Source organism: Cervus elaphus, chromosome 27 (genome assembly GCF_910594005.1).
Source record: "Cervus elaphus chromosome 27, mCerEla1.1, whole genome shotgun sequence".
Classification (NCBI taxonomy): Eukaryota; Metazoa; Chordata; class Mammalia; order Artiodactyla; family Cervidae; genus Cervus; species Cervus elaphus.
In genome coordinates, this window is record NC_057841.1 from 42509983 (window position 1) to 42527224 (window position 17242).

A 17242-nucleotide genomic window follows, 5' to 3' on the forward strand; every position below is an offset into this window, starting at 1 on the left:
GAGATTGCTCACGTACCTGAGAACACAGTGCAGGAATGAGGGCCTTAGATTAAAATACACAAAAATACAAAACCAGAATATTTATATTACCAAAAAAAAAAAAAGTTAAAATGCACAAGATACGTCATTCGCACACAGCTAGTGCAGTTGGCATCCTGGAGAAAGTGGGACCCAAGGTACAGTCACCCAAGGCAGCAAATAAATAAAATTCAGTTGGCCCAGAATGGGGAGAGAGTGAGCTCAGAAGCACCAAGTGTGCAGCTGTTTCCTCGATCACCCCTTTATCTGTCATCATAATCCATTACTTGGGACAGTTCTTAGCATTCTGTCCCAAGAGGAGGTTATGAGGAGAGAAGAGGAAAACCTTGCTGCCCCCCCGAGATGTTTCCTCCCATGGAATGTGGTGGCTTGTTGGCTGGGTCCATCAATCTGTTCTTCTTAATCTTTACACTCTGATATGGGAAATACTATTCCATATTATTCTTTAAAACAACTTCCGTACCCAGGCCACTTTCAAAAGCTGGAGATTCTGGGGGTGGAGACTCATATAAAGCATGCAGGGAGGGTTAACCCCCAAAGCCCTCATATGCATTTGGAAAGAGCTAATTGGAGTTTCTTTGCCTCACCCCTTCTTCCCACCAAGAGGGAAGAGGGGATGATGCTGTGGACTCCAGCCTCAGATATATGGCAGTGCCAGCTGCCCCCTACCCACCCTGTCCCCACTTTCTCCACTCTGCCGATTGATGCCTGCTCCTCAAAGCTTTCTGATCACAAAAGGATAGCCCCCACCCACTGTGGCTCAATTCTGAGCCTCTGGGAGCATGGCAGAGCTATGGATCTCTTCTTCCTCCTCCCGAAAGTAGGCTGGCTTTCCCTGGGAGCTGGGAGCTTGCTGGGCTTTCAGTGGGCACGAGGCTACCATATGGTTGATGCTCTGGCAGAAATGGCACTTCTTTGGCTGGGGTGGCAGTTTGCATTCCTTGGCATGATGGTCTAGACCTCCACAGTTGTAGCACCTGTCTCCCTTTGATCTGCGTTTCTGCATATTCTTCCCTTTGGGTCGCCTTTCACTCCCAATACAGAACACCCCACCAGGGCCGGTGACTCGGATAGATTCCAGGCCCTTGGCGGACTTCTTAAAGGTGAACTCCACGGCCTCACCCTCCTTCAGGCTCCGGAAGCCCTCCATGTGCAGCTTACTCTGGTGCACAAAGACATCCACCGGGGGGTCGAGCGCGACCCCTGCGCGGGCGGTCATGGACCGGAAGCCGAACCCCATGCGCACGTTGAACCACTTACAGATGCCGGCACCGTGCAGCAGCTGCGGCTCCTCCGCCGCGCGGGCCGCGTCCTCCGGCGCCTCCTCCGGCGCTTTGGCGCAGCCACCTGCGAATTGCTGGTTTGACACAGAGCCCATGGTAGTCGGCTGAGCCCGCGGCCCCGGGCCCCTGCTTGGGCGGCTGCTGGCCCCAGAGAAGTCCGGAGGCAAAGGGGTGGTTCGGGGAAGAGGCAGCTACATCTTCCCCAGCACCTGATTATTTTTGAAAGTCAGGAAATAAAAGGCTGGAAGCGTAAATAATTTGTGCCAGGTCATAAATCACCTTTTGGCAGTTAGGGCAAGCATTCAAGACCCCTAACACGCAGATCCGTGCTCTTTTTAGTCTGCTACACTGCCCAAGGAGTAACTGCTGGAATCTCAACTTTCATATGTTTATACACACAAGCTTTCCTAATCAGTGATCCCTAGCTACTCCTGGGCAGCAAGGGTAGGCATGTATGACAAAGCCATCAAACACCTGAAATGCACAGAAGAAAATGGGGTGATCGCACCAGGCCCTGGGGGTGGACGTGGGAAGGGGCAGGTGCTGGGAGTCACAGACCTCCACTCTTCTCCTCAGCTCCCCTCCCAACCTGTGCTCCCCACAACGGGAGCAGACGCCCCTGTTTCAATGGCCCTAGAGTTTAAGATGTGGTATGGTTTTCACACAACTGGGCCCCTCCACTCATACCAGTCACATGCTTCTCCCTACACCTGCTGACTGCCTGGTTCGCTGATGGAAGGAAAACTCACTGTGCTGGGCTTAAAAGGACCGAGACACTTTTCGGTGACTGTGATGAGACATTTTTTTGTTTGTTTGTTTTTTTGCCTTACTTGCTGAATTTTGAAGTTACCCCTGGAATAAGATGTGACAGCCCCATGTTGTTAAATTTCCCCTAGCTGCCTGGCATGGCATAATATTTGGTCAGAGACATTACATTAAAAAAAAAAAGTCCCCTCCCATTCTAATGACTTTCTTTGCAAAACAGGTCCACTACATGAAAAATAGAACTATGACTTCAAAGAAAATGATGGAGGATGTTCTTCGCACATTTAGAAAACACACTGCACATAAAAGATCAGAAACCTGCAAAACTGTATTTCTGTTACTCTGCTTTACCATTTCTCGTGACATAAAAGCTTTTAATGTCCAGGAAAACAGCCAAGTATAGGAGCAATAAGAAGGCAGGACAATCCAAGGCACAGCATCTTGAGGACAGTGTCCAGGCTACGGGAGGACAAGGGGCATGCCGTCAGCAGCTGTGTCCTCACGCTCAGTGCCTTCCGTGTTTGGCGCTGATAGAAATAATGGTGCATAAAGAAAATATTTGTGAAGAAATGACATCAGTCAAATTCAGTTCAGTTCAGTTCAGTCACTCAGTTGTGTCTGACTCTTTGTGACCCCATGGACTGTAACACATCAGGCTTCCCTGTCCATCACCAACTCCCAGAGCTTGCTCAAACTCATGTCCATCCCACTGGTGATGCCATCCAACCATCTCATTCTCTGTCGTCCCCTTCTCCTCCCACCTTCAATCTTTCCCAGAATCAGGGTCTTTTCCAATGAGTCGGTTCTTCACATCAGGTGGCCAAAGTATTGGAGTTTCAGCTTTAGCATCGGTCCTTCCAAAGAATATTCAGGACTGAATTCCTTTAAGATGGACTGGTTGGATCTCCTTGCAGTCCAAGGGACTCTCAAGAGCCTTCTTCAACACCACAGTTCAAAAGCATCAGTTCTTCAGCTCTGCTTTCTTTATAGTCCAACTCTCACATCCATACATGACTACTGGAAAAACCATAGCTTTGACTAGAGGAATTAGTCAAATTAGGAAGGAGTACTCTAAACAATGCTCTGGGGCAAGGTGGATGCAGCAGAGGACAGCAGGCCACTGGCCAGCCTCAGCATCTCTGACTGTGTGTTTGCAGCCCCAGCGTGAGATGCTCCCAGCCATGCGGTCCAGGGAACCAGGCCTAGAGGACAGGTCTGTGGTCCTGCTGCTGGTGTGCGGGCACGCGGAGCCGCTAATCCACGAGGATAAGGGCGGTCCACCCTCTCTTACCATTCACAGTCATCGCACAGGAAGTGAAATTGGCTGTCTTGCAAAGGAAAACAATTCTAATTTTTACTTTCTGACTTAAAATGAGTATTGAAGCATGGATGACATGCCATGTATAAGCCGAAGGCCCTTAGTTACCAAACAGTCTATAAATTTCCAATTCTATAAGCTTGTCATTGGCAGCATTCATTCAAATTTAGGTCAGTGTATGTTTTCAGTTTCTCGATTCTTGGTTGCTTCCAACACAGAGTGAAATGGAAAACAAAACCCAAGATCTTCTTCCAGCTTCTCTCGTAATGCAAACAAACAGCATTTATTTTACAGTAGAAATATGCAATTCTACTGTCATTCTATGGAACCCTTTACGATATATCTACTTATAAGATACAACGGGCAAGGACTTGTTCATCTTTCTAATATGAGGGAAGACAAGTGAACAGAACATCTTCAAGATGCTGGGAGCACTGAACTTGCCTTTAAAGCCACCGTGGACTTGCCCTCACCCCCTCCCCCAAGCCCTAATTCGTGAGAAGACGTGGTGTGGCCAGGAGAATGCATCTTAGGAGGAGGAATCTCAGGCTCTTCACGCTGCCTCCTGGGGCCCGGCACAGCCCTGCGTCACCCTGAGTGACCTTTGCCAAAGCCCGCAGTGGCGCCAGTCACAGACCACCCCTCCCTCCTCCTTCGTCATCCTGGCCCATGAAGCACAGTTCTGTCCCTCAAGACTTTCTTAATCCTGGTACAGCGCTCAGTATACTGCTGACACCACGTAAACCTTCATTCAGTGGCCAAAGAAACACGATCCCCTGGGATGGAAAAACCCTCCCTCAAGTCTGGAAACCCAGGCAGTCAGTCCATCACCCGAGGTCCCCCAAGGTGGACACAGGGGCAGGAGTATAATAACTGCATCCTGTCCCCTTCCCTTGAAGGCGTGATGATCTTCTGAACAGGGTGACAACTCAGAGAAATCCCTAAAGGTGGATACCCATGTGCTGGTGTCCACACATCTGGCCAGATGTGACTCTAAACTGGGCCACTGTAAGAATCAGCTTCACTCACTGTCAAACCACGGGGTTATTCCGTGACGTCCAGCAGCTAGTGTGGTCTTCTTCTCAGCGTCAGTGACTTTGCCCGGAGCTGCACCTTGTCTAGACACAGTTTACCGGTCTGTAATGGGGAACTGAGGCCCCCTGGTCACGGGACAGCTGCCTGGGGCACCAGAGACTGAGCTTCAGAGCACAGTGGTGGACCCTGCCCTCACCCCTCCAGCAGACGGCTCACACGACAAGCCCTTCCACAAGGAACACTGAAAACAGTAATACCATTAAGACTGTAAGTACATTTTGAAATGTATTATTTTTCCCTGATAAGTCTATCACGTAAATCTGTAATTAGGGACTTCTAAAATAGCTAACTTTTTTTTTATTTTTTAACACAATATGCTGTAATTGTCTATTAAGTCAACGAGTACTTAGGGACTCTTAAAACTGCTGATTACTTGCCTGCTGTTGTTTTGGAAGAACAAATCCTAAAGATTCCTTATGAAATCCTCCTTAGGATGAAATTGGAAATGTGTTGTTACCTGGAAAAGTTAACAATCTTCACTTTTTTCCTCAGAATAACATCTGCCCACCATCAAATTTATCACTCCATATCTGGACTATATCTGTATTAACTCTTCTTTAAAAAAAATAATTTTATGTATTTATTTATTTTTGGCTGTGCTGGGTCTTCATTACTGCACAGGCTCTAGTTGTGGCTAATGGGGGCTACTCCCCCACTAAAGGGGGCTGTTGCGTTGCACAGGCTTCTCACTGCAGTGGCTTCTCTTGTTGAGGAGCACCGGCTCTAGGATGTGCGGGCTCAGTATAGTTGTGGTTCCAGGGCTCTAGAGCCCAGACTCAGAAGCTGCGGTGCAGGGGCTTAGTTGGCCCACAACGTGTAGGATCTTCCCGGACTAGGGATCGAACCCGTGTACCCTGCATTGGTCAGTGAACTCTCCACCACTGAGCCATCCAGGAAGCCTCTGCTTTAACTCTTATTCTATAATCTACGGGGATTTCCATCTCTGACAGAATAAAGCTTTTCTAATTCCCAATTAGAAATTGAGTCCCAAATGCTCTTAATCCCAAAGGTCCCAAAGAGGGCTTTATTAATCATTCATTTCTTAATGCAGATTTAAGTCATTTATCTCTCTTAACAGGATAAACAACATACCAGCCCATATGGTGTATTTACAAGTTGTACTGTCATATTTATACATCTGCTATGGAATGAACTAAATGGAGTAAAAATGAGCTGTATCTTATCAAATTATGTTCTAGTATGCTTATTTATGCTTAACAGTTAAATAAATTAGCAATGCTCTTGAGGTCCTTAGATAAATTACAAAGGTTATAGATATTATTATTATAGTTTGTACTACTATTAATATACATTTTAACTTCATAATAATGTTTTGTTTAATTTATTTTGTAATCAAGTTTCATAATTACTTCCAAATATAAAACAAACAGAAGCTAAAGAAAGAACAATGACAAAATTATTTCGACATGGAAGCCAGCGAGGAAATCTCCATTTTCTGCCTGTCAGTTTCCTATTTATGAAAGGTTCTTTTGTTAGCTGTGGGGGTGTTGGCCCATGTGTGTCCTACCAGGCGTGAATAGACTAATTGCACAGCTACTACTCAAGAATTCACTCTATAAAGGCTAGGCTGGTCTCCTGAGATGCTTCTGGTTTTGGTATAAGTGATTAAGTAACACTTAGAGATGGATAAACAGATAAATATTTACTGGAAGCCAGACACTGGCAAAATGTTGACAGACAGTCCACTCATGAAGCTTACAGTCTCACTGGGACTAGTGACAAAAAGAAACAGACAATTAGAGTAATTACAAACTGTGATATGCACAATGGAGCAAAGGAAGTGGTGAAATGCAAAATCATAGTGAACGCGGCCAGGGAAGGCCTTTCTCACAAGGGACCAGTGGAGACGAATTCTAAAGGGTGGGAATGAGTCATGTCTTAGAAGAAGAGATGGACTGTTCTGGACAGAGAAGATGGCTTATGCAAAGGCCCTGGGGTGGAAAGAATTCTTATTTAAGAAACTGAAAAGGGGAGTGAGTGGAGTAGAGGCAGGTAAAAGGAAGACAAGGAGGTCAGACGTGTGTGTGCTGACCTTCTCTCTCTTTGTGCATTTCTCCCTCTGATCTCATCCAACCCACTCCTTAGGCTGGCACTGAGTGGGCATTAATTTGTAAACAGTGAGCGCCCAGTCCAGGCTGGGGTGAGGGCCAGCTATTTGCTTCCCCTGGTATACTACAGAATGACTGTGTGTCATTATGAAGAGATCCCACTAAAGATCCCACTAGAAGGTGATGGTGTAGTAGTGGGCAGGGGCCAAGTTAATGGGCCCAGGGCTGTCCTTTGGCTTTGGCACAGCCTGTGTGGGACCCTCAGGGACCCAGAAGCCCGTCCATGCCACTGTGAGGAGGCACGGCATCCCTTAAAGGGCTGGAAGATAAGCAGAGGCAGGGGTCAAGATAAGAAAGCCACATAAAGAGCGAAGAGCCACGAGTGCAGACTAAGAAGAGAGGCAGGAGCAGCCTGGGGGACAGAGGACAGGGTGCCGCCCACGTGGAGTGAAGGAGGGTAAGCGATGCTGAGCTGGGAAGGTGAAGAGAAGAGCTGCTGATACCCTCTCATCAGACACCCAGGAAGCCACTGAACAACAGTGAGAACAAGTGTATGTCACCTGTGGCACATTCACGATTGTGTGAGTGTGAGTTGTAATAAGAAGTATAGACTTGCCAGGAGAAATAAATCACTGTGGATGGTGACTGCAGCCGTGAAATTAAGAGACACTTGTTTCTTGGAAGAAAAGCTATGACAAACATAGACAGTGTATTAAAAAGCAGAGAAATCACTTTGCCGACAAAGGTCCGTCTAGTTAAAGCTATGGTTTTTCCAGTAGTCATGTACAAACGTGAGAGTTGGACCATAAAGAAGGCTGGATGCCGAAGAACTGATGCTTTCAAACTGTGGTGCTGGAGAAGACTCTTGAGAGTCCCTTGGGCAGCAAGGAGATCCAATCAGTTAATCCAAAAGGAAATCAACCCTGAATATTCATTGGAAGGACTGATGCTGAAGCTGAAGCTCCAATACTTTGGCCACCTGATGTGAAAAGCCAACTCATTGGAAAAAATCCTGTTGCTGATTGAGGGCAGGAAGACAAGGGGGTGACAGAGGATGAGATGGTTGGATGGCATCATCGATTCAATGGACATGAGTTTGAGCAAACTCCAGGACATACTGAAGGACAGGGAAGGCTGGCGTGCTGCAGTCCTTGGGGTTGCAAAGAGTCAGACACAACTGAGTGACTGAATAACAACAACAAATAGATGTAGTCTTCACCTCTGTCCTGGCCCAGAGCTCCTAAGAGCTTTGGAATTTCAGGGGTCTTATGCAGCTCAGCTGGTAAAGAATTCACCTGCAATGCGGGAGACCTGGGTTGGGAAGATCCCCTGGAGAAGGGAAAAGCTCCCCACTCCAGTATTCTGGCCTGGAGAATTCCATGGACTGTATAGTCCACAGGTCGCAAAGAGTTGGACAAGACTGAGCGACTTTCACTTCACTTCACTTTATTACATTAAAGATGTGACTGTGCAAAGCACCACAGAATGGGGGCTGGGTGTCAGGAGAAGCAACCGCTGATCAGAGGTTTGGAGCTTCCAGTCCTGCCCAGTCCTGACTCCTGACCCCAGGGAGGGGAGAGGAACAGAGACTGAACTCAAGCTCCAGTAGCCAAGGACTGAATTGCAGCACCTCTGTAATGAAACCCCTGAAAAGTCCCCAAAGCATGGCCGGGTTGGTGAACCCCCATGGAATCTGTGGGAGAGGGGGTTTTGGGAAGGGCAGGGAAGCTCCATGGCCTTCCCCAGACCTCACCCTAAGCATCTCTTTCACTGGCTGCTCTCCAGATGTATCCTTTTATAATAAACCAGTGATTGGATGAGTAAAAGGTTTCTCAGTTCTATGAACCATGCTAGCAAATTAATCAAACCTAAGGAGAGGACAGTAGGAACCTCCAGATTCACAGCCAGTCCCTCAGAAGCACACGTGACACCCTGGACTTGCGACCCCTGTGAGAACTGGGGATGAGGATGCTGGAGTAGGGGAAGCAGTAATGTAGGACTGAGCCACCACCTCCAGTAGACAGCATGTCAACTGCAAATTGGCGCTTGCCACGTGCATTTGCCATCTACCTCTACAAGCATTAAATCTTGTGCTGCTGCTACTGACCTTCAACACACCCTGAAAGGAGTTCAGGATGGAGAGAAGAAATAAGTCCCTCTGTGCTCCAGGAAAACCTGGCAGGACTGGTCTTCAGATAATTGGATATTCTCAGGAGATCATTTTATGAGCCCAATTCTTGTATCTTCTCATATCTAGAAAAGCTCTAAAATCCTTCATGGTGTCAACTGTTTCTCGTGACTAACAGAAGCTTCATGAGATTGGAAGAAACTTTCTACCAAAAGATAAGTGCTTGATTGCATATACACCCCCTTCACCAAGATCACGTCTACATTGTCCTTTCCTCCACCTCTTTGGAACAGCCTCTCATAGCTATCATCTGAGGTGCTGTCTCCAGGGCTGCAGTCTGCATTTTGCCCCAAATAAACCTTAACTCACAGCTCTCATGTTGGGTACTTTTTTAAGTTGACAAGTGTCAGATTTGAACTGGACCGTGGGACACCCAGCTGGTGTGGGGAAAAAAATCCACATGCACATTGGAATTGGGTACAAAGAGTATTCCAATTTTTATTTTAAAGAACAGCAAAGCTCTTTCATGCTTAGTTTCATGGGGCTTACAGGGCCTGCTTATCTCAAGTCTATATCAATCACTCTCAATGTTTGGAACAGTCCTACATGTTATTCCACATTCGCTCAGACATCAGCGACCCCTTTATGGACAGTTCAATCACAACAAGGAAAAAAACAGACTGGTTGTTTTAAGTTGTAGGCAGTCAAGTCAACTCCCAATTTTCTGGATCAATGAAGAGAAACGGCAGTCTAGGAAGCAAATGTGCTTGTGCTCTTCACCCGCCCATTCCATCCTGCAGGGTTGCTGAGCCCAGACAGCCAGCGGCAGGCAGTAAGGTGGTTCAGGTACTTAATCTCACAAGCCTGCGAGTCCCACAGGTGAAGAAACCTGCCCAAAGCCACAGGCATCAGAGCAGAATGGAAATTTAAACCCAAGCTTCCCTAATTCCAAAGTCCACCATCTTGCTTCTCAAGCTCAGTTAATTTCCAATGCAAAAAATATCAGGCATCCCATTGCCTGGTGGAGTGGGTAATTTGCAGGCTTTCCTGGTGGCTCAGGTGGTAAAGAATCTGCCTGCAATGCGGGAGACCTGGATTAGATTCCTGGATTGGGAAGATACCCTGGAGAAAGGGAATGGCTACCCACTCCAGTATTCTTGCCTGGAGAATTCCATGGACAGAGGAGCCAGGTGGGCTACAGTCCATGGGGTCACAAAGAGTCAAACACAACTGACTAACACTTTCCCTTGGGCTTCCCAGGTGGTGCTAGCAATAAATAACCCAACTGCAAATGCAGTAGACATAAGAGATATGGGTTCAATCCTTGGGTCGGGAAGATCCCCTGGAGGAGGAAATGGCAACTCACTCCAGTATTCTTGCCTGGAGAATCTCAGGAGGAGCCTGACAGGCTACAGTCTACAGGGTCCCTAAGAGTTGGATATGACTGAAGCGGCTTAGCACGCAATAATGTAATAAAAGAAACAACCTCTATTTAAACAAATTTAGCATCAAATGTGATTGGGATTTCAGTTTCCCAATGCTATGACTAAAAATACTGCCAAGAGGCAATCCTGTAGCTGTCTGATGTGGTCCTGATATTTTTATCTTTTTAAGGACATTTAGGGCATGCAAAGCACAAGAAAAAAGATCCTGACACCCAGTGCTAACTCTTAAGTATTTAATTTTGATTCTATGTGTAGAAAAAAATCTACCCTGAAGGATTATACATCAGCTAAAACAGGCAAACTGTGCCCTCCTGGCCTGAGGAAAGGAGATCTCAACGCGGCAGTGGGCACAGGTGAAGTGTCGGTTAGCACCTGGCCAGTAATGGAGGCTAAGAGGAGGTCACTTGGCCGCATAAGCTGGCACTCTTCCTGGCTGAGTGGAGACATTCAAGTTTCTCTTGGCTGAGTGGGGACATTCAAGTTTCTCTCTCAAGAGGCTTTTCATAGTTACCTTTTCAAGAGTTTTTGTGATGGAATACTATGGGTTATTAAATATCATGGTCTTGGCCAAAACGTACTGCACAAGGATTCCCACAGAAGTGTGGAGCCATCACGTGCAATACATCTTGGCTTGGGTTCTGCATTGAGAATGAAGACGCTGATGAAATGGCACTGGAAGAACAGATACAAACTCATTAAAAAAAACAAAATTCTAATTGATTCTAATAAGATCTGCATGAAGACCAACAAATCCGACTTATGCTTTCTTGCGGCCTCTCCATCTTTAGAGGCCACCACTGTCCCTCCGCTGGTCCAGGCCCCTCATGCGCTCCTGAATTCAGGTCAACACCCTTCTAGGAGCCTGGCTGGACTGGCCCATCTGCTCTGTCTTCAAAACCATGGTAGCAATCTGCATTTAGTTTTACTCATTCATAAGTAGCAGTTTTATTATACTTCATGTACTTCTAAACTGCAGATCCTGCAAATATAAATTAGGAAGTCACTGAAGGAAGAAAAAATGCAAATATATATATATATATATAAATATATAACATATATTCTCTTTCTATTTTCTATTCCTTTGTTTCCAAGGCATGTATTATATAATTCTGAGCTACAGATCTGTTGAAAAAGGGTCAAAGGAAAATATTCATAAAGAAAAACAGATGAGAAGAACAGATATAAAAAGTGTACACCTCATATTTTCTTTGATTGCTCTTATTTTCACAGAATACCCCTCATAGATGATCTGCTGCTGTACCTTTTATAAAAATTCACTAGAATAAATCAATAAAACAGATAAAGTTCAAGTCAGGTTCTGCCTCCACCAAATAACAAGGTAGATTAGATGATTTCTAAGTCCTTTTCCAAGTCCTAAATGTTGAATAGTCTTTTGCAGCATTTGATCAATAAGGCTATCATATTATATAAAGTACTGAAGGCAATTGATGAATTATATAAATACAACCGAAGTAAAACTACAGAGTACAATGTCTGAAAGTTAAAACATCTGAAATATAAGAAAATTAATATTGCTAAGATGACTTTATTCATATATGATGAAATGCTGGGTTTGGCTTTATAGATGTACTTACAAAACATAATTACTTAGATCTGATTATCAAAGATATTGGACTTACAAACTTGGTTTGAATTATATGAGTAAATGCTTTGACTTAAAATAGCATGGGTGGTAAAAGATGATTTGATGTGGCTGTTTGTACAAGTACACTCACAGGAGATGGCACAAGAGTGAAGATGCTACATGTGGTCCAAGCTGCAGAACAAGTGATCCTGCCAGCTCCTCAGTCGTCAGGCACTGACTGTGGGGTATGACTTTTCGAAAATGAAGCTAAGAGAGCAATGGACAGAAAGGTGACGTACTGTCGTCAGAATCTTGTAAGGCCAATGTTCAAGGCACTATGAATAAACCTGTTACGTATAAATTAAGTAATTCTGTTCTTGGTTGAAGTGGCAGAAGGGTAGGGCAAGAGGTTAGCAGAGGACAGACCATGACTGGCCTGGTATGGGCACAGGAGTCTTGAGTCGAAAGATGCTGGTAAAAGGTTAGATTTCGATTTTACACAGACTATTAATATTATGGCAAAGAAACAAGACAAGATAGTAAAGAAGTTGTTGCAACATCGATGCTAGACCCTCAAATTTTGCTTTTCTGTAGGACTCAGACCAAAGAATTATCTCTACTTTCCAGTGTAAAAAGATACTGTGATAAATAAGTAAGAAAATAAATGCTGGCAGCACTGTTTATAATAGCCAGAACATGGAAGCAACCTAGATGCCCATCAGCAGACGAATGGATAAGGAAGCTGTGGTACATATACACCATGGAATATTACTCAGCCATTAAAAAGAATTCATTTGAATCAGTTCTAATGAGATGGATGAAACTGGAGTCCATTATACAGAGTGAAGTAAGCCAGAAAGATAAAGAACATTACAGCCTACTAACACATATATATGGAATTTAGAAAGATGGTAATGATAACCCTATATGCAAAACAGAAAAAGAGACACAGATGTACAGAACAGACTTTTGGACTCTGTGGGAGAAGGCAAGGGTGGGATGTTTCGAGAGAACAGCATGTATATTATCTATAGTGAAACAGATCACCAGCCCAGGTGGGATGCATGAGACAAGTGCTCGGGCCTGGTGCACTGGGAAGACCCAGAGGAATCGGGTGGAGAGGGAGGTGGGAGGGGAGATCTGGATGGGGAATACGTGTAACTCCATGGCTGATTCATGTCAACGTATGACAAAACCCACTGCAATGTTGTGAAGTAATTAGCCTCCAACTAATAAAAATAAATGAAAAAAAAAGAAAAAAAAAAAAGAAAATAAATGCTGGAGTAGGATTATGTGTGTGTGTGTGTGTGTGTGTGTGTGTGTATGTATTTTTGCTTTAACAATGGGGTATAGATGATATATATATGTGTGTGTGTGTGTATGTGTTTTGTGTATAGAACTACGAGTATGTCTTAAAGTCTAGGTATTTAAAACTAAGACTAATAATGCAGATTTGAATAATTATAAAACATAAGGTTAATCAGGAAGCCTATAATAAACTACATCAATAATAATTAATCCAAACAAAGGGCTTCCCAGGTGGCACTAGTGGTAAAGAATCTGCCTGCCAATGCAGGAGACGTGAGACCTGGTTTGATCCCAGATGAATTTAGACCTAGCTCAGTTTTCCCCAACTAAAATGTGGAAAACAAAGATTCTTCTAGACTACATTATCAAAATAATTCCTTAATGACGATAACTCTTCATTTATACAGGGCATGTCTTTTAAGGCTTAATTATGAATAACTGGCTTTCAGTGTCGCTATAATACCAGTTAATCAATTCACCTATGTGACACTGAGCTTTAAAACACCTACAATGATATGAAAAAACAGCACTGAGATAATCTTCAGGCTAAGTCTTTAAAAAGCAACAACACGAACAGCAAGATATGCACGACGTGGCACTTCCAGGGGATGACCTGTGATATCACACCATGCAATGGGGTGAAGGTCAGGGCTATCTGCATCCACCCAGCAGTAGTATTTGTGGTCCCAGCCACCAAAATGAACCTGTTGGAAATTAGTCCTTGGTCATCAGTATACCACTATGCCTGTGTCAAAATACGAGAAAACAGACCTCTGAAGTTGAGATTAAAATTGTTATAATCTCACATTACAGCTGAAACAATACTGAAAGCGTGCTATGAAACAGCTTTCTGATCTAGCCACCAAAGGCTGTTGCACCAGTTTTTCCAAGAAATTAAAGAAGTTGTCACATTTAAAAAAAAAAAAAAAGAACTGTCAAGGATTGAATAGAACTTGAAAGGGTAGGACCCATCTGTTTTCCCAACTAGAAATTCTATGATATTTTTCAAAGAACACTTCCTGTCCTGCAGCCACTGCAAACAGTGAGAGTCACCATCGGACACCAGAATAAACCTTAAGCTGACAGGAAATGCATGGGGTAAAAGGAAGCAATAAATCTCGATATCCTGACAAACGAAGAGAGATGGAGCCATTGGACCCAAAGAGGCAAAGAGAGCAAAACAATATGTGCTATGAGGTAGACGGATTAAGAGTGATCCTCATAAAGAGTGATTCTAACAGCTATGAAAGGACAATTCTGGAAAGTAGTCAGGCTGTACTGAGGAGAAAAGATCGCCGTTCGTTCAGAGCTGAGGATGCAAATGGAGATGGGAGGACAAAGACCAGGGAGGACAGAGCTCCGAGAAGGGGACCCCAGAGTCTACATGGGTTACTCACAGGACCTTGGCCAATGGCCGGACTGCACATGCGTGAGGTGAGACTTGGTGGACAGCAGCTGAAACAGAGCTGAGAAGAAGACAAAGATAGGGCTCAGACGGTAAAGAATCGCAGGCAACGCGGGAGACCTGGATTTGATCCCTGGGTTGGGAAGATCCCCTGGAGGAGGGCATGGCAACCCACTCCAGTATTCTTGCCTGGAGAATTCCACGGACAGAGGAGCCTGGTGGGCTGCAGTCCATGGGGTCACAAAGAGTCAGACGCGACTGAGCAACTTTCACTCAAACTGGAGGACACACTGCTGGAGAACAGAGAAGCCAGAGTGGAGGGACCTCAGCAACACCTTGAGGATTTGACTGAGCCACCAAAAAGGCACATGCTAGAACCACGTCCTAGATAACGGTTACTCCAGACCAGTTCTAAAAGAGGCTAAAATAAAGCCTCGACAAGATGAAGAAAAACCACCAGTAATCAACTGTCTGATAAAATAAACTATTCTTTTCAAAGCAAGACAAATCCTCTCAACTCTGTACACTGTATCATTTATTATGTTCAACACAGAATAGAATTTTATTAGATATGCAAATAAACAGATGAATGTGACCCATACTCAATTTTTAAAAAGCTCTCTCTTTTAAATTTTGTAATGCAATAGTTTGCCTTTCGAAAGCAAGGAAATCACCTCTAAACACAAACAAGGCAGGCCAAGCGCTCCCAGATCCAGTGTGCAAGAGAGCTAAGTCTTTCTAGTTCAGCTATAGCTATTGGACCAAACCTGGGAATCCTATGCGGAATTTAGGTCTAAAACTGAAGAAGTAAAAAGAAAATATCTCTAAAAATGTTTTGAAAGCAGATAGACATGATTTTTTCTGTTCTCTATTCAACATTTTCCTCTTACGTTTACATTAAGAAATATTAAATTACTCTTTCCAAGGCTGTATATAATTACTGACGATGAAAACAGTAGAAATTTAAAATAGCCCTTTCTAATCCAGTGATATGATGCCCCCTCCCCACAAGGGCCATCTAAACTTGGAATTTATAACCAAATTCTGTATCCATATATGTCTTTATGAAAGATATTTTCATATCTTTGGATCTTCATAACTTGGGAGGAAAATCCAATTTTAAGAATTCTAACCAGATTTTCATGTTACTAAAGAAGAGTGGCAGTTTAAGAATATTTACAAAGAGTCCTTTTGTAAAGTGAAGAATCATTCTGAAAACCAAATCATCTCCAGCACTGTATTTCATGCATTTATGATTTTTCACATATTTGGGTTTGCATAAAGCGGAGTAAATATATAGACCCTTCTTGCCCAGATTTTGATGAACTGAAAAACAAAGGTCGGAAAATGAAATTGGCCACTGTCTCAAGTTCCTATCCTTAAACAGACAGTGAAGCTTCCTGATGGTATTACCACTATATGCACTAGTTATTAATGGTCAGTAAAATAACTGAGACACTTAAGAACTATATCAGCACATAAATAATCCAAGGACAAATCCTTCACACAACTCCAAAGCTGGCGATTGTCTGGACTTGCACCGTCTTTCTTGCTTTGCCTCACCATTTGCCATCCCACATCGGGGACTTCCCATGGACCCAGGCATTCTGTCCCTGCCTCAGTCATCCGGCTGCCTCCAAGGTTCCTGACACCTTGGCTCACACATCTCCACGCCTCAAAAACTGTCAGCTAAATAAGACGCATGATGGTAATTATCACCCCTCTCTGTTCCTTTGGGCAGTTGGATAATAAGCAGCTATTTATTGGGGAACAGTGGAGCTCAATTTAATGCTCAATCACAATAATTTCATTAGCCTAAGTAACTATTATGCTTGTTTGTTCCTGCTATATGGTTTTTAAATTTTTAATTTCCATTTCAACAGGCTTATTGGATACGTGTATTTTATTTAAGAGGCCTCAAATCTATTTCAAAGGCTTGTGGTGAATGAATTATAAGCACCTATATGTATGACGTGAACTTATTTAGAAAGAGGTTCTACTGTACCTGAATCCGTGTAGCTTTAAATGAATACGGTTTCAGTTAATGAGACTTAGCCTTGAATTTCATTCTAGAAAGAAGAACTGAGTTTTCATACATTATCCCAATACCCATTACTCATAACTATTCACGCTAATGAGACCACAGTGAATCTTACTTCCGAAGATGCAGGGCTCTGCTGGGGGCCAGATGGGAGAAGCAGGAAGAGGACTGAGGCCAGACATCTGTTCATGGCAGGACTAGGACGCTTGTGTCACATTTTCACAAAACACCCCATAATGTAAGGACAGGCACGCATGGTAAGGCGAGGGGAGTCCTTTTGTTGTGAACTTTTGCATTTCAGGCATAGTTGTAATACACACACACACACATTCTCGTTTAATGACCACTATACTTTGTTTTCATGGATGATGGAAAGGAACCTTTTAAGAGGTTTGCAGGGATCAGACAGCCAGTAAATAGCAAAGCCAGACTTAAGCTGAGAAGAGCTTACTGAGAGAACCATCCAGAAATAAAAATTGTGAGGTTATCTGGTAACACTCTACCTAAGAACCTACCGGAGTAGAGGGAAATTACATTTTTAAAATAAAGAAAAAGGCATTTTCTGCCATTTGCAGGGACATGGATGGACAGAGTACACACTGTCATCCAGAGTGAAATAAGTTAGAAGGAGAAAGACGAATATCATATAATGTGGCTTATATGTGGAATCTTGAAAAATGGTATAGATGAATGTATTTGCAAAGCAGAAATAAAGTCACAGATGTAGCAAACAAATCCTTATAGACACCAAGGGCAAATTC

At 43.9% G+C, this 17242-nt stretch overlaps 1 protein-coding gene across 1 annotated transcript; it reads right to left on the reverse strand.

Annotated features, from left to right (window-relative positions):
* Positions 1-670: 670 nt before the first annotated feature.
* LOC122684921 (protein lin-28 homolog A-like) lies at positions 671-1417 on the reverse strand. Its single transcript, XM_043889464.1, has one exon. The coding sequence runs from the start codon at positions 1415-1417 to the stop codon at positions 800-802; it is 618 nt and encodes a 205-aa protein (XP_043745399.1). The 3' UTR covers positions 671-799.
* Positions 1418-17242: the final 15825 nt, after the last annotated feature.